Here is an 18,489-nt window from a genome sequence, read left to right as displayed (position 1 = left end):
TTTTTTTACCTTAAGTATCAAGACAGTCAAGAATGAATTGGGCTTCAATTCATCATTTATTCCTTAAGATAGACCAACTAAAGACTGAGAAGCTACAGATATAACATTGCAGCTGACTGTTCTGCTAAAGTTCAGTTTGTCTCAAACAAAAATTGAGGCAGAGCAGAAAACAGGCTGTGGCCTAATCTGACGTACCTCGCCCATTAACCAGAAACACTGAGTCTTTGACTTGGGTCATTAGCTCTCATTCAGTGCAGAAGATTATTTCTACCTTCAGGGGCATCTTGGCTTTTGAAAAATGCTCATAAAGCTACAGTAAAATGTCAGATTACTAATTTATCAGGTTTTCAGTACTCCTGTCTTCTTCAAGTACTATTTCTCACTGCTACTACAGTCTGTCAGGCTTTTCTCTTATCATTTTCTTTTTACCCAAGGCACTTCAAGGTTATAAAAAAATTAACATAAGGTTGTGAGATTGTGAAAAATATCCTCACTTATAGTGAAGTTCTTGGAGTTGACTGATCAGTCATGAATGAATGAAATTTTTAGATCTGAAAAGCAGTTGTTTATGAAAAAATCTTGTTTTTCCATATCAGAAACTTAGATATCAGATGGGCATCAACATCAATGTATATCAAGCTTATCAGGTTGTAGTTCTCACACATCTACACTGTTTCTGCTTTGCTCTCCATGTTGTTAGCTAAGCTTCACTGAAAACTCGTAGCTCAATCTGTACTTAGCACCCTGCCTGACATTTATGAGAAACATGACTCCCGAGCAGACAGGGCAATTTTGACAGACTACCCACTGAGGCAGTGTGAACAAGGAGACGAATGTGCTGGGATTTCCTTGATTTCCTTACATTTCTAACCACCAAAGCCTGTCTGTGTTGATCTCCACTGAACGTGTGCAAAGCCTGCATATCAAAATAGAAACACTGAGGGATTGAACAGATTCACCTTTTCTCAAGTTCACATTGGTGGCAGCGCCGGGCGAGTTGTGGGAGTTTATTTGGTATGCTGGAGCATGGGGAGTTCTCGGGTGTCAGTTGGTGGATGCATCAGGCAGCGCACACACGCCCACCTGTTGCTGTCTGTTGAGCCAGGCTGGCTGTTCAGTTATTGAAGTAGAAGAAGAAAAAGAGTGTAGGAAATGCTGCAAGTCTGATAGAGAGTCAACACAGTTCCAGTGGTCATACAAGGAAATCTCTAACCAGTGTAAGAAACGATTTTGTATTCTTTAGATTGGAGATGTGTCAAACTCACAGGATTCAGAGGACGGGTGGGGTTGGTTTCGGTGTGGGCAGGGTCAAGTTCCCGCTCTACACTTGAAAGCTGAGGAATCAGCCACCCAACCCTCATTTACCTCCTCCTGCTACAGGACAGGGCCCTATACATAGTAATGATGCTGGTCTTTAGCTGTCTAGCAGATGGTCACGCTGTTTCTACAGGGATCACTTTGCCTTAGATTCACCAGATTCTCTGGCTTGGAATCAAGTCAAGAGTGCAGAGACAGACAGAAAGTGTCTTAAAGTGTCTTGGCTGTGGCCACACATGGCCATTTCATTACTTTTGGGAAACTGATCATAGAGATGGGATTTTTATGGGAGAAATTCACTCCTTACAGTGTCCCCTGTGGTTGTTTTTATTTAGAACCATCGTCCATTCTGCTCTTCCTCCTGTTGCTTCACACTGCTCAGATGACAGTTTGTCATCCAGTTTATGCAGATTCCTGATCTCAGTGCAACTCTGACCACTTCTGGTTCTAAAGCAACACTATCAAAGTGAAGCTGGCTCTGGAAGACACTGTGGTTGTCTGATTTTATTGATTTCAAATATGCACAAATCCGTAATAGTTGTCCAGTCTTCAGTGAAGGAGTTTCAACTTGTATTGCAACTTTTTCCTACTAACAAACAGAAAATTTCACTAAAAAGCCATCTGTGATTTGGTCATAGTCAAGTCACCCTAGGGTAAATATAGTATGCTGGTAATGGTGCCAGGCCCCATTACTTTCACAAGGCCACCAGAATTCCAAACAGCTGAAAAGAAAGAGCCGTATTTACTTGATTTTAAAGAGGTGACAAGTCTTGGGTCATCCTGTGGCCGTATTGAGTTTCTCCATCTGTAGCCTGTAAGAGCAAACTGTGTTTCCTCCATCACACTACTAGAAAGAAAGCTGCAGCATTGATTCTGAGGCAATACTGATGCTTTCTGCTATCAGTAATCACCTCCCTGAAGCCCACACTTGGATTGTGGGTTTTTAAAATGATGCCCATATGCAGTACTGTGCCAGTTTTACCACCTACTTATTTCACCATGACATTTCACTGGATTGTTTCACTTGGATCATATAGAACGACCAAAATATATTTTTAAAACCACAACTTTGTTTTTTTTTTTAAATGCTTCTTAAAAATCCAATTGTTAGTTTCTTTATCCATTAATTTCTGACATTGTTTTAGCTGTATTTCAGTAGTGGTGAGGCATTAGAAATTTGCTTTTCTTGTGTTTAAACTTAAAGTTGGTGAAATGTACTTGCTGCCACTTAAGGTCAACTAATCCAGTTGCTGCTCATGTGGATCAAAGCCTTCAGTAGGATTAAAGTCACTGGTCAGTCTTTCACAGGACCAGCAGCCAGAAGAGCGATGTTTGCCCTCATCAATATATATTGCACTGTGCAACAGTCTTGAACAACCCCTCATTTCTTTATGTTTTGCTTCCAAGGAGATAATTTATTGTATATTTTCATTCTTCAAACTAGTCTTGAGCTTTTTGAAGGTCTTTAACCCTTTCATGCATGAATTATGACAACCTCAAGCAGGATTTTTTTCTTAAGTTTTTTTTTATTCATCTTTAGGCATGACAAAACTATTTTTGAACTTCATTTTTTAACATGTACTTTTCAGAGAGTTTCTTTTACATCCATTTAGGTGGACAACATATGTTTTGACTTATGAATTTGGTATTTCCAAGTATACCATCAACACTGACACAAATACAAGAAAACAGCCTTTGAATAGCTATCCACTGTAGTGACCACTATAAGTGAAAGGGTTAAAAAGTTGTTGTTTTTTTTTTTGGGGGGGGGGATTTTGGGTGGGGTTTTTTTTTGGTTTTTTTTTGTAGCTGACCATTTTCAGAGGAGTTATTTTGTTGTTGTTCTTTTGTTTTTCTTAAGCTGTTTAACCCTAACCTATGAATCATTCATGCACAAAAATGCACCTAACTCAAGGGATGGACCAGTGTTGTTTACACATAACAGACAACTTGGCAAAGAACCAATTTTAAATCGTGTCCTTAGGCACTTTATCACAAAAATACAATTTTTTTCCTTGAATCTTCAAAAAAATCTTCAAAGAAGCTATTTGGTTACATTTCAGCCAATGGTGCTGGAAATTCTCTCAATATTAATTGAAGTATGACTACAGAAAATAAATTCCAGGTTGTAATCCACCATAAGAAAAGCACATTAGTGGGAACAGTTTTGTTTTTTTAAGCATGACAAAGATCCCATATTTCCTATGCAATAACAGCTTATGTGGATAAACAAATACACAGCGGAAGAGTCTCAGTCATGGATTGGCCTCCTCCGAGCACAGACTTCAGCATTATTGAAGCAGTGTGGGATCACGTTCTCATGACAGGGAACAAATAAAAAGACTACTTAAATAAATTACAAAAAATATTGTCTAAGGGAGTTCAGACTGTGTTGAGGTTTAAGGACCAGATATTTATGTTCAAGCTTATTGGAATTGTTATTGCCTTATATACTGTATTTGCTGCTGATTGCTGTAGACTACCTGAAGAGCCTGTTCTAGCATTTGACACACTTTTTTCATGGTGGAAATTTGGAAGTAAAGACTCCTGGTATGCAACAACCGGTTTAATTGAACTGGAAAACTTTTAAGAAACAGCCAGGTGAACCGTTCTCCTGTTCATTTTATTTATGTATGGTTTTTTTTTTATTTTTAAAAAAAGGTAAGTAAACTGGCTCTGGCCATGTATTTAGTATGCAGACAGACTATTGATTCATGCAAATCCAGACCTATTACTCCATTGGGTCCATCTTTGATATATGAATACCTCCTATATGTATGTAAAGAGATTCCAAACCATCTAGTGAACCCTCACGTTACATGTAGATGCCAGAAAGAGTAAGACTAATATGAAACACAGCTTGACTTTGAACCTTTACAACCTTGTTTTAACATTTTACGTCTGCTTAAAACAATTGACAGATTTGTCATTAGAGAAAATAGCTCCTGAAAGACGCATGCTTTCAGTTGTTTCCAATTCATTTTTATTCATAAAGCAGTGTGAAATTACCGACTGGAGACAATTTTCTCCTACATTGTAGGATTTGTATGAGCTGAAATTGAATGCTTTATGCATCAAGATTATTCGGCAAATAAAAACCCCACTTAAATGATTTTCCATGCTAGGGCTTTTATTTTGCAGTCACACCAAATTCCCTATGATTTAGGCTGCAATGTGCCATTATTTGAAATATTGTTAGGGTCTGTTATCTTGCCTCCTGAGTCTGTGGCTGCTGTACAGCCTGTATCTAAATCTATTGAATTAATACTGCTGTGAAGGAGGTGGGAGCCAGAACCATGGCAACCATCAGCTCAGATTAGTGTGGGATGTGAGCTGGCAGGAGACATGCACACACCACACATACTATACACTTGCATACGCAAACAAATCAATATCCGTGCATGCCTTGCCAAATAGAGCCTGCCCGCTCTCCACTCTAACAGATACAGATGTTCATTTGTTGTACTGATTGAGTTGAGGTCTGTCTTTATTTCACAGCGATACCAGAATCTGTGTAAATGGTTTAGAAATGATATCACTTCAAACTGGTTGCCCTCAGTACTTGATTAATGTAGTTTATCTCCTTTTCTGCTGTTGAATTGAACAAAAGGGATGCTCTAATATAGTAGTCATCGGCAAGCTCCCAAACCCCCAAAACAACTGGACACTGGATACTGGACATCGGGCTGGTACTACCAGACTTAATAACAAGGAATATCCATTCAAAGTCAGTAAGAACCTACTGTTTTGCAGGAGCAACAGTCAGCAACATAATTAACAAGATCCCAAGTTTGTTGGATGAACATCCCACGGCTACATGGTGTGTTCTAACATCAGCAATCAGAGCTACTGAAACAGACTTTTACACGTCTCTTTAACTTACGTGAATATTGTTGTGAAAATCTTTCTAAAATTCCTGTTTTGTTCCAGTGTTGGTTGATAGTGTTGGTCAGTTCTCCAGATTCCTCTGGAAATACTTTTTCAAGGAAGTGATAAAGTTCTGTTTTTGAAAATCACCAAGAATTCAGATATTTGCAAGACTTTTAAATTGCAATTAATTTTAGCTGGACTATTTTATATACACTTGTTATCTAACGCTATAGAGGTTGCGTTAGATAACAAGTGTAGCTATAATATTAGAATTTTTTTTCTTTTACTTTGATAAGCCATAGGGAGGTCTGCAGTAAACTGGCCACCTTAAACCCAAAGAAATCTAAGACCATCTTTCTTTACCTTAATGCCTATAAATCATATTCTTAATTTAACAGCCGCTACAAGCTACTTTTTGACCTTCCCCAAGGGACCCGTTTCTCCTCCTAAGATGGACCAGGGATATTTCATTTGTTAAGCAAATGTTTAAGACACTGCACTGTGGAGCCACTTAAGACTTGGTACAGGCAAAAATCCAGAAGTGTTGAATCCTGCACAGGTGCTCCTACTCCATAAATGTGGTAATAGTGATTTGAATAATTACCCCCAATACCCCCAATCTCAAAACTGTCTTGCCAAGCCAAAAACAAAGAAAAAAACTCATTACTTATTATTGCCAATGAATAACTTTATGATAGAATTCAGCAAATTTCTTCCAAGGATTTCAGGTCAAGTCCATTTACTCTTTATACAGGTGTTCCACAGGGACCCATTCTGGGACCTTTCTTATTCACCCTCTACAAAAACAATATTATTTCTGCCACCCAAAACTGTAATGTATATTTCTATGCAGATGACACTGTTTTATTTGCCACTGGCTCGTCTGTTGATCTGGCCATTGAAAATATACAATCTCCTTTTGAAGCTTTTCAGAAATCTTTTATCACACATGAACTTGTTTTAAACTCTGGGAAAACTAAGTGCTTGCCATTTATAAGGACCCCTGAAAGTATCCAGCCTGTAGAGGCTAGATGTTAGACTCTCTTTTAAAACTCATGTGGAACACCTATCAGGAAAATTAAAGACAAAGATTGTATTCTTATATAAAAAAACAATTCTTTTTCTTTTTATTCACGAGTCTCAAGATCATTGTACATTTATCTACAATCCACAGTTTTGGCTGTGCTTGATTATGCTGGAATATGCTTCTAAATCCATCTAGAACCCTCTTGATTCTTTTGGCTATTGTTTGTTATAAAATATGTAGGTATACTGTTCAAAATACTACCTCCTGCCCCTGCCTAACTGTCTGCAAGATATCTGGTTTTTATTTTGGGTGGATTAATTTAAGTATATTCTTGGCTTTAACCCTCCTTTTCTTCTGGCAGGACGATGAGGTGGTGCTCCAGAGTGTGGCCACCATCCAGAAGGAGCATCGTAAGTTCTGCCTGGCCGTCGAGGGACTTGGAAACCGTCTATGTTACCTGGAATCAACATCTGAAGCTAAGGTGAGGATGCCCAAAAGCTTTGTTTACTGTGCTACTGAAGAGCATAGCAAATCTGATGTTGTTTACATATGTTGATTGCATATTAAACTAAAATTCATAGCTACTTATATTCAGAGTTGCCTCCCAGTAGTTGACCTGTGCAATTGCCTTGTGATTGAAAGTGTTCGCCTACTTCAAACTGGTCTCCAACAGGAAAAAAAAATTTCAGTGTAGTTACTGGATTTTTCTTTCCACTGAAACGAGGCAGTTGAGGTCTCATTTTGACTGAGCCATCACGCAGGGCTGGAAACCAAGCAGCAACACCCTGGAAAAATGTGTATTCCCTAGCCAGTTTCAATGCGGTGGCTGGAGGTTCCTGGTTATCGATATGTGAAAGTTGTCGCCCTCCCAAAAACCTCTTTCTGATTGCTTTAATTGCTAGTGAACTGCATGATCATCTATAGTTTACATGGAAAACACTGGCTTGTCTTCAAACACTTGCTAACTACTTGCCAAGCGGTAGTCCGGTTTCACTAGCATCGTGCTGTGACCAATTTAACTTTGTAACAGCAGGCAACCTCTGGCAACCACTTGCCAACTACTTGGGAAGTACATTTTCTACCTTAGCAGTAGATCGTTGCCAGGGGGTTGTGCTGTTATTGTCTGCATAATTTTTTTTTTCCCCTTATTTTTCAAACAACAGAGGTTTTCATCCATTCTTTGAAAGGTGTATTCTTTATCATTAATTTAACAGACTATTTCAATAAATTTGTATAGTTTAGTTTTATACGAATAATTACTGCTTCGCACTTTCTGACTTAACATGGGACAAGTATTACAGCTGAATGATCAAAACATAAAAAAGCTAAATATTTTTTCAGATTAGTTTAGCTTCTAGATTCAAGTAAAATTTGTTATTAGTGAACAGCCAGAAGTTTTAAGAGGCTGTAAGAAGCTGTTTTCTTGATTTAGCGGCATATTAAGGTTTTGGAAAACCTCATATCTAATGTTCAGTAGTCTTCAAATATATTCATCTGAGCAGCTTGCTTTCTTGAAATTGCTTCAGATAAGAATATTCTGACACAATTACACATATTCTCTCTTTTATTGTTTAAGAAAACTCATCTAATGGGATTAATCATACAGGCAGTTGTTCAACACCAATAGCGCTCTGTTGGCATCTCAGTTTTCTTGTCTTACATTATCATCGAGCAATTAAGCCGAGAACTGTTACTCACTGGACATTTTCTGGTTTTCTGACCATTCTCTGAAAATCCTAGGAGTCGTTGTATGGGAAAATCCAAATTCTGAAATGCCAAAAACTATTCCACATACATTCAAAATAACTTAAATCAAGTTTCCTCTACATTCTGATACTCACTTGGAACTTTAGTAGATCACCTTGACCCTGTCCGCCTGGCTAAATGCTGAATAAGTTGTTATGTCATTGTGTTAACAAGCAGTTGAACAGCTATAACTAATGAAGTGGCCATTAGTTATATCTGATGGCCACACAAACCTGGCTCTGCGGTGTTTTTTATGAGATGTGCATATTGGAGGTTTTAATTGGGCCACTGAGCATTATGACTTTGAATAAATTTTCTGGACCTGTGGGTATATTTTTGCTCACTCACCTGAAACTGTTGAGCTGGAGGGCAACACCTGCAGAGCTCTAGACAGACTGTCATGAGCACCTTTCACCTTGGGATCAGTGACAATGCTTCTGGCCTCCTTGAGTGTGAAATGTGGTCGAGAATTAAGGCCGATAGCTGTGATTTTGCACGAAGTCTGCTAGCTTATCTCAGGTGTTGACACCTCCATTTCCAAGACTCTAACGAAGCCTGGCTGCTTACCAGTGCCAGAGAAAAGGCCAAAGTGAAACAAGGGCTTTTGAGACAATGTTTTAAATATGTGAGATTATAAGCAATACTTCAGATACATTGAAAGCTTGTGTTATTTTATTTTTTTTAGCCACCATTCTTATAAACAAAGAAACAAAATCTGGTTCTTAAGGTTGTTGTTGTATGAGATACTATAGTCAGACTTACAAAGACCATGACTATTAGTAAGCTACATTTTGAAATATGGTAAATGGTAAATGGTAAATGGCCTGTATTTGTATAGCGCTTTACTAGTCCCTAAGGACCCCAAAGCGCTTTACACATCCAGTCATTCACCCATTCACACACACATTCACAATATGACCAGATATATCAAATAAAATGAAGTGACTTGACAATAGAATCACTATTGTAGTTGGATCTCTTCTGAATAGTTTTCATAAGAAATGGTATTCTTATGGAAAATCCTGTTCCTAAAGGATTATTTTACCCATTTTTATTGAGCGAAGCTCGCTCTGGAGGGCACGAAAGACATGAAACTTTCTAAAGGTGAATGTGACCACAGTGAGACATAGTGTCTGCTCTGCCCAGACCAGTCGGCGTGATCAGAGTGTCTTCCCAAGCCTGGAAGAAGTATGATAATTGGAAAATTGGTGGTGAATAATTCATAAGAGGTGCAAGGTTTGCAGCAGGTTGCGAGTTAGCACTGTAGAAGGTCGCATGACACCACAGGTGTAGCTGCATCGTGTCAAGACAAAACTCAATTTTAAAGTGAGCCTTTCTCAGTTTTATGTTCTTTGGGGTTTCTAGCCTTTAATAAAATGTTTTTTCATAACATAGCAAATGTGGACATCTTATCCTAATGTGCATGAAGGTAAAGAGAACCATAAATATCTGAGTGGACAGCAATTGTGTGCAGGTTGTTGGTTTTGGGACGCAATGAGACGGTTGCATACACAGACACCCTGTGGCTTTAGAGGTTCTTGTGCATGTTTGTGTTAAGTTGCACGGCAGCCCCATCCTCATTATCACCCAGCAGCCCTCCCCTCTGCTCACATTTCTCACCTCACTGCAGCGGTCGAGGGTCAGACGGTTGTGTTACTCACTAAGGGCAATCACCCAGTACCTTAAATCACTGCTTGTAATCTTCTTTGCTGGAAAGAGATGGACATGATATATGATAGTCATGTTAGGTGAAGGTGACTGTTATGAAATGGAAATAAATCTGGGAGACACTGACTTAGAGCTATTTTGTTTTTGTACTTACTGTTTAACATGTCTTGTGGCCAGTGTAATGTTAATCAACAGTGCCATCTAGCAAATCACAAAGTATATATATATTTTTTTACTTTCACAAACAGATGCTAATGAATGGGCCAGCTTTAGTACTGCCTTTGAGCTACAAGTAATTTGGAGTACATATTATATATCTTTAAATGTCTTATTTTGTTCTCGAAGACCATCGCTATGAAATTTTTGAATAAACTTTGTATTTTTTTCACAATCATCCCAGGACCACATAACGCCCTGTTGTTGAAAAACTTTCATCACTGAATAATTTATAGAAGGCAGTTATTACTAAATTAACTGAAGCATAGCAAATGTGCTCTTCACTCTAAAAGCCAAATCTGATGCCTATTACAACAGAGTCAAACAACCCTGAGCCTTGAGGAATAAGGTCTAGCCAGACTAATAACTGGTCATTGTAGCTCCAGGCTGCACAGTTCCTCATAATCCCAGGATGGCAAAGAAGATGTGAGTTATTAGAATTATTTATGAGTGCCAGGAGTTTATATATTTCACTTGATTTGGTCTAAGATAAGGGCTTGCAACTAATTCAGTAACCATTTGTTTCTGTAAACAATTCTGCAATGTCGATCACATGTGCTTAAATAAATCAGTATATTTCAGCTCAAAGTAAGGTTAACATACATATTAACACCGCATGTTAAAAATTTGTATCTAAAATCGAATACACAAATGTAATTTCAATGCCCCTATGCTATTTAACCAGTATCATATGTATCATATTTATCCTCATATTTAGTTGCTGGTTTTGGATTAAAGCTACGTCACACTGTGACATTTATGTAGGCCAGCGGTTTGTTTGGATGGTGCACATCATCCGAATTATTAAATACATTTATAGAATAAGTTTCACAGTCAGTACGAGGTTTCTTCAAAGGTTGTGTCTCTGAACTTTTGAGTCTCAAGTTCTTTTTATATCAACCTATTTTCATCTCTGGAAAAAAAGTACTCCAGATTAGGGAAGCTGGGTGCAGAGGCCCTGCAGATGACATGAAAGGAAATTCTAGGAGGGTAAACTTTGTTCACATTTTTATTTATTTATTTTATTTTTGTACTGAGAAGAGTCTGATTTTGCTCAAAATACCTACATTCTCCAACTTTGATTTTGTTCCTCCTGAGCTTTTGTCCTTTCCTCATTCCCTGCACGCTAATTTTTTCTTTTTCTTTTACTCTGTCATGCAGTATGTTCCTCCGGACCTTTGTGTCTGTAACTTTGTGCTGGAGCAGTCACTGTCAGTGCGAGCCCTGCAGGAGATGCTGGCTAACACTGGGCAGAGCAGCGAAGGGGTGAGTACATTCCTCCTCCCCACTGATGCCCCCTTGTTCTCTATCTAATGCATACAAACACACTCAAATGCTTGCAAGACAAACACATTCATGCACACAAACCTAAATTAATCAGTCTGTAATCTATCATTAATAGTCTGTTGTAAGATGAGCTTGAGCTTTTTTTTTCTTTTCTTAACAGTAAACGTCTTGGTATGTAATAAGGCATAATATCAGTGTAAATTAACAATATTCTTCATTCCCTTTTCAAGCTAACACAATTTACCTTATTGTTATTTATAGTTAATCAACTTTAAAAGCTGGCCCTCACAGTCAGAGCAGTCAAAGTACTGGAAATATAAATACATGAAATCTACTTCAAGGGGCTTCTCACTTCAAACACTGGAATTTTTTGCAGGCCTCCCAGTCAAGGCTAATTCCAACCTTTACACCTATTTAAAGGCTGATTTTGAACATCAAATGAAAATCCAGCTGGTCAATGACAGACATTAATAGGCATAACAGAACCTGATCTGACCAACTAAACTAACAGAACTCCATGTTTGTGAAAGCTACCGGGATATTTGTTTTATGGCTGCGTATGCTTTATGCAGTTAGTATTTAGCTATAGTCATTAGTCATTATAGTCACAGTAGCTGTGATAATTAACATCAGCACACAAAGGAACATGACACAAGTAACTGTCCCATTTGGGTCATTACATCTTTTTTGTTGTCTGGTTGTGTCTGAGGGGTTCGAATTAAAATGTGTATGTTCGTATTTTTTTTTTTTGCTTGCTTTGATTGAAGCTTTTTTTTCTTTCAGCTGGTCAGCTTTTAGTTCCTTATGGGAAAGGTTTAAAGTGTAAAACTTTGAGAACATAATTTAGAACAGAGTGGTATGAATGGGGGGAAATAAGCTTGCTTTAACCATGACATCAAACACAGCTGCCTGAAATGTCAGTCCAAACTGAAAAAGGTTTATTTGTTAATGACAACTCCTGAGTAACTGTGTCTATATTTGAAACTTGAGCAGATTTTTAACTTTTTAAAGTTACAGTGGTAAAAATCAATAAGTAGCTTCAATCAAATCCCAGTAGCATTTAGACCAGACCAGACCAGACCAGACCTAGCAATGCTCTGAACTATTTTAACACTGAGAACTGTAATTGAATTCTAAGCAGAACCTGTCTCCCTTCATTCTCTGTAATACATTCCTGATAAGAGATAAATAAAGGTCACTGAGGGTGAAAGAAAGGGGGGAAATTATCTGTGAGTGCACTGCTGCATCCACCACATCCTCTCTTGATTTACACGACAGTGTGAGCCTCTCCCTCCCATCACTGCACCAGCTTACATGACATGTTTATTAGAGCAGGTAAGTAATATTGGATATGACAGATTCTCTGTAGTGCCATGGGGGTGTCATCGATCGCACGGAAGCCCTCCAGCGGGCTGGATGTGGTTTGTAAACCAGTCAGATGTCCATATTCACTCATGCTGCTGTGCTCTAAGAGAGCCATTTCATGTTTCATTTATTCTCATCACCCAGCACTTCTAGCACACATTATAGATTTAATAAAGCGAGGTCAGGCGATGGGTAGCGCTTGATACACCCTTGTTTACTCTAAATTTCTTCTGGGAAAAACAAAGAGAAAACAGTGCTCTAGTATTTAAATTTGGACAAACACCCACATACAAAAAAATGTTGTGCTTGTGTAATTGTTTGTATTTTTTTTAGTCACTGTTCCTACTCAGTACACATGGTCTGTTCTTAGTTAGAAAGCATTCCTCAGGTGACGCATTCAGTTATTATTATGAGTTAAAACTTTGGATAGACCACTGGTACTGTAGGAATAGAGATGACAAAGCGATGGTAGCATGAATCATTGTGCAGTACAACTGTGGCAATTACAGGAACCCGACCACTACAGGGCATCACAGTTATTTGTAAGACAAGCTGAGTACAAAAGCTTACAATACTAATGCAAAATAGCCCAAGTGCTTAGTTGCTCTGCACAGCATAGGCCTCTGACACAGATGCTTCCCTAAGTGTCTTAGTTTGTAAACCACTTGGTTCCCCTCACTGGAAAATCAGCACTGCATTGTTATTAGCCTGGGTAGCAGATTTGTTTTGTGCTCAACAGTGCAGCATTGTTGGCTGGCCTTGTTTGGCAAGACAACATGATGTTGGCTAGAATACAAACTCTCTGGTAGCAAGGCTAATAAATCGCTGTACCTCCTCACACCACTATAATTCTCCCAATTTTTGCTCTCAACTTTGTATAATTGACTGCCATACATCCCGATAACACATTCTTTTTATTTGTATTTGTGTGTTATTAGAGCGCTGACCATGAAAAATGGGTAGGTCCATCAGTTTGTTCATCCATCATGTTGTCAGCGTGCATGACAGACGTACTTACTGGCAGTTAAATGGTTGAAACTTTAAGTGCTTTCACTTAAAGCAACGTCTATTTCTTGACTGTCTTGAAAGCTTTATTTGTCATGTATGTAGCTAGAAGACAGGTAGTATATTTTATACCACCATTATTATACCACTGGTGGTACATTTAAATGAATTTTCAATTAATAGAATTAAAAGGACACTTTTTTGGGGGGGATTGACATCCTCAAGATAGTAAATTAGGCTTTTTCCTCATCAGTGGTCAGACTAGTGTAGAGACAATTGATTAACTTGTCTCAGAGCTCTTATGGTAGTCTAGAAATAGACATCCATTGGTACTGTCAAACTGTGCTCATGATTAAAATGTCTTTGCCTGTATACCTTGTGTGTAAGCGCTTAAAAGTCTGCTAATCATTTGCTCAAGCATTTATTATCCCCGTTTGTTTTTTCATGGACTAAATTCAAGCCTTGATTTACAACTTGAAATATCTCTGCTAGATATCATAAATTTAGCTTACAAGTGGTATCCTTGGTCATTAATTTGTTTAATTTAGAAAACCCACATTTTGGCAGGAAACTCGCTTTGTGGTCTCGGTGTGCTTCTGTTTTCTCTGGGTTTGGTCTCTAACATCAATTGATTTCAAGAGTACTGACAAGAGGAAATGTCTTGAAATCAGTTTTGATTTCAGAGTCTTCACATGCACAGCTGTTGAGGATTATTCAGTGCACTTTTAATGTTTGGCATCAGATTACTGGATGAATGTTTTCATTATTATTATTGTTATTATTAACTACATGTCAAACATTGTACTTCACAATGCATATGATATTTAATGTGATTTTATTAAGTTAATGCAAAGCAAATTAAGCTGTATGTTATCCAGTGATTCGAAGGACAGCACATTAAATATGTACATGAAAGTCAATGTATCAGGTGGCACTTAGCAAATTAAACTGGGCTGAATTTTTTTTCCCCTCCTCCTTGGAAAATTGATTACTTTGCTTTTTCCCATCCTCAGGCCATTCCATATGAGATCAGACATTAACTGTACATTTAGGAAGATCCATTAGTCACAGTTTGCTATAAAACCTTCAGAAGCTTTACAGCAAGCCTTGGGGAAAAAATGGACAGTGATTAATTCTTGTAATTGTAAATGAGTATTGGCAATTGTACATACACATCACATTTTTAAATGCAAGCAAGAATATATTTGTGGGGATTATCTTAGTTACTCTAGGTATTAGGTTAGGTATAGTTGGTCAATAATTGATGAGCGTCCAGCAAAAAAGTAAGCATGGTAGAAAATGAAATCCTTGTAGTATGTGTTGCAGAAGCTGGTCATTGGTCAGAAAGGCAGATTTTACAGGATTTAATGTAAGCCTGTTCTTAAAAAAACACAAAACAAAAAGAACTTAGTTCCTGCTTACTTACCCTTTTAATTCCTATGGAAGCAGTAACAGCCAGGTACTGCTAATCAAATACAGCATATTAACTGATCTTCAGCAAGTTTGACCAGCTCTGTAAAAGAAGAAGTTCTGATAGTTTGCTGGTCTGGATTTTAACATATGCTCATAACCAGGAAAGGACATTTCAGCAAAGTCAACCCGAGGTCAAACTGTGCAAACTCTACAGGTCTCAGTTAGCATGTTAAAGTTGATGATGTGGCAATTAGAAAAAGACTGAACAAGTATGCCGTGTTTAGAGGGGTTGCCAGGAGAAATGAAAACATGGCAGCACCCTTTAGGTTTGCAAAGTTGAATCTGAACAAACCACTAGGCGTCTGGGAAATTGTCCTTTGGCTTGTCCTTTCGGTCATTATGCACAGCAAAAACACCTCATACCAACTGTCAGGCATGGCGGTGGAGCGGTAATGATTTTGGCTTGTTTTGCAGTCACAGGACCTGGGCACCTAGCAGTAAGAAAGTCAACCATGAAGTCCTCTGTTTACCAAAGGTTTGGTAGAGTAAAATATGAGAATATCTGTTTGAGAGCTAAAGGTTGGCTATAATTGGGTCATGACACAGGAAGACGGCGGCAAAGTCCAGACCTCAAACCCACTGAAATGCTGATGTTAAGAAAACTACAAATAAACACATTCCCACAAACCTCAATGACCTGAAGCAACATCGTAAAGAAAAGTGGGGCCAAAGTCCGTCCACAACAACGTAGGACACTGAAACTCATATATAAATTGATTACTACAAGATACTGAAACATGGGATATGCTTTTCACCTATTACTTTAGCATTTTGGCTTCATACCCGAAACCGGTATGGCTCAGATTTGTTTGTTTGTTTTGTTTTTTAATGCCCTGATGAGTGAAACGTTAGAATTAAGGGGGCCTGCTTTTCTTTTATATTATATATAGTTATAAGAAGTACGGGCGATTTTGTGTGAATGAATTAGACTTTTATTCTGTACCATTTTCAGAAATTAGATTGGAGTGAGAAGAAAAATGTTTACCGAAGATTTCTTAAACTTGTTTTAGTCATCAATTCTATAAAACACCAAAATGATAAAATCACGCTACCTTTACTTTCCAGGAAGTGATATCTGCAGATGTGAAAGTAACTGTTGGCGTTACTCCATAGAGTTATTTCAAAAAAATTCATGGAGTCCACATTAGTTCAAAATCATGAAATATGTTGCTCACTGCAACAGCATGGCAGTCTTTAGATTCAGAGACAATAAATGGTAGTATGAACAATTCATTGTCAGTTTTTTACCTCTTTATTTCCATCTCTGACTAGAAGAAAAATACTTCAAATCACCACAATTATCCATAAGTATACAGCACACACACCCTTTATCCTTTTGCAACAAAATACGAGACAAAGTAAGCGAGACAAAATACTGTCTAGCAAATTTCATAAAACAGTACTAGCTATTCATGATACAGTGCTTATACACAGGAGGGGCACCACACCAAAGGTCACAGTTCCTGGCAGTGATGTGTCAGCATGACAGCAGGCCTGAAATACAGGCTGGCTCTCTCTCGGTATCCCCTCCCAGCTGTTGCTGGATACTCTTCCCCCCCCCCCCCCCCCCCCCTTTTTTTCTTTTTCTTTTGATCGAACCTTCCATTTCCTTTTTCGTCTCACTTATTCAAGCCATTTGGGTGAGACTTTGAAGCCAAATGAGAATTAGCTAAGGGTCGTATTCAGGGGACCATTGGGAGTTCCCTTTAAGTTAATTTGAATGTAAACCTACCATTAAATACAAATTAATGTTGACAACTAGACTAGAGGGGAACCTCTATGCATTGCTTGAGTGGATGCAGGGCCTAATCATTGTTTGAACTGTAAAGAAATGTTAAATCCGAGTGGATACTCTAAATGTACTGTAGGTGAGAAGAAAGTGTCTGTTTACAGCTCTGATAATACGACTTTCAATACACGTGTGAGCTAAACTGTTTTAACATTTTGCAGTTTAAGGCCAAATTTGCTAATTACATTAAAGCAGGACCTTTAGAAATTAACAAGAACCTTCTCGTGCGTGTACGTATGAATCTTTGAGTTTGATTTAATTAATTCATTTAAATGTGAGCTGACTCCATGAATGCCAGAACCTTGCTTGTGCAGACCTGGTTTAGTTATTGCTGCTTATGGTCATCTTCTTTTTTGTTTTTATTCTGCTGCTAGAGGTTGATTAAAAAGGTAAGAAGCAATTTCTTTATTCACCATGATGATAAAGGATCCACTCTTTTTTTTTTTTTTTTTTTTTGCTCATCTGTTTCCTCACATTTCCTCAGGTGTTTTGCTACCAAACCTCACAGTTATTCTTGTTTGTCACAAGAATGAGCAAGTTGTCTACTGAGTGTGATACTATCTATGTGTTTGTTTGACTGTGAATGGAGTTTTTTGTGTTCCTCTTTTTCTCTTTGCCGCTTGCACTTGGAATGGTGATCTTCAGTAAAGGATATTTGATCCAGGACGTCCCATGCTTTGCTCGCACAGAGCGTAAAGCCACTCGCACTTTAATAACTGATGCAGAAGTAAAGTGGGAGATACTAACCTGTCAGGGTTCAGAGGTCAGGAGTGTTAGGGTATGATAATAATCTATTACCTGTTTATTTCCTGGCAGGCGGGTCAGGGGGGTGGACACCGGACCCTGCTCTACGGTCACGCCATCCTCCTACGCCACTCCTTCAGTGGCATGGTGAGTATTAATGTGCAAGAATGACAGAAAGTTAAAAGGGACAAGGATTTTCCTAGCTCACCATGGGGTCTGTTTATCAAGTATGCACGAGTTAACATAATTGGTCTTCATGTGGGAAAAGCAAAGTCTGTTACATTATTGATGACAGTTGCTTTTTTATATATTATTTGTTCCCATTTGATGAGAAAGAAACCAAAAAATGAGTATATAAGACTCCAATTAATATGTAAAGTAAATGTATTATTATGTTGGAGATTTTCTTTTAGATCTACCTAAAAAGAATCTTTAATGAAAAAGCCCTGGTGTTTAAAAATATTAGAACCATGACGTGATTGTGAAGTCTTCAGTTGCTTTTGATTGAACTGAAGTTGGAAAAACATAATCTGCAATTCACACAATTCTTTGTAAAAGTCTTGAGCCACCACTTGTTTCTTTTTATTTCATTTCCAAAAAGAAAGACTGTCTTTTTTCTATAGTGGTCTTGAACAATAGTTCTTAAAGCTTTCTGGAGATCTTTCAAATATTTTCTTTGGACTTTAGCTGCTTTGTCACCCATTTTCAGTCCAGTCCTTGAACCTTATACTTTCAGAAGAATGACCTACAGTATGATTTCAACATAAGAAGCCACCTAACTCAAGTGATGAACCAGTTTTGCATCTGCACATAACACAACTTGGTAAAGAACCAATTTTAAATTGTATCTTTACATACGTTGTTACTAATGGCCTGTTGGAAAAATACACTTTTTTTTTTTTTTTTGCTAAATCTACAAAAATAAAAAAAACAACAGTAACACAGTTTGGCAGAGATTAAATGGTATTTTTTGCACTAAGGT

General features: G+C 38.0%; 1 protein-coding gene across 4 annotated transcripts in view; it reads left to right on the top strand.

Annotated features, from left to right (window-relative positions):
* The window catches only part of ryr3 (ryanodine receptor 3), a 112,013-nt gene that overhangs the window by 9,909 nt on the left and 83,615 nt on the right, over positions 1-18,489 (top strand). For 2 of the 4 annotated variants that reach the window (XM_085383105.1, XM_085383104.1), the window contains exons 2-5: positions 6,576-6,695; positions 11,006-11,110; positions 13,435-13,455; positions 17,580-17,654. In XM_085383105.1, the coding sequence (XP_085239231.1) occupies positions 6,576-6,695; positions 11,006-11,110; positions 13,435-13,455; positions 17,580-17,654 (321 nt within the window). The remainder of the gene's footprint in view (positions 1-6,575; positions 6,696-11,005; positions 11,111-13,434; positions 13,456-17,579; positions 17,655-18,489) is intronic. The other 2 variants (XM_085383107.1, XM_085383106.1) reach the window with 1 other exon arrangement.

This window comes from Rhamphochromis longiceps, linkage group LG15 (genome assembly GCF_057381845.1).
Source record: "Rhamphochromis longiceps isolate RC_006_pf linkage group LG15, R_longiceps_female_GT1.1, whole genome shotgun sequence".
NCBI lineage: Eukaryota > Metazoa > Chordata > Actinopteri > Cichliformes > Cichlidae > Rhamphochromis > Rhamphochromis longiceps.
Note: the sequence above shows the minus strand (reverse complement) of the source record. Positions and strands in the feature narration are given on the sequence as shown.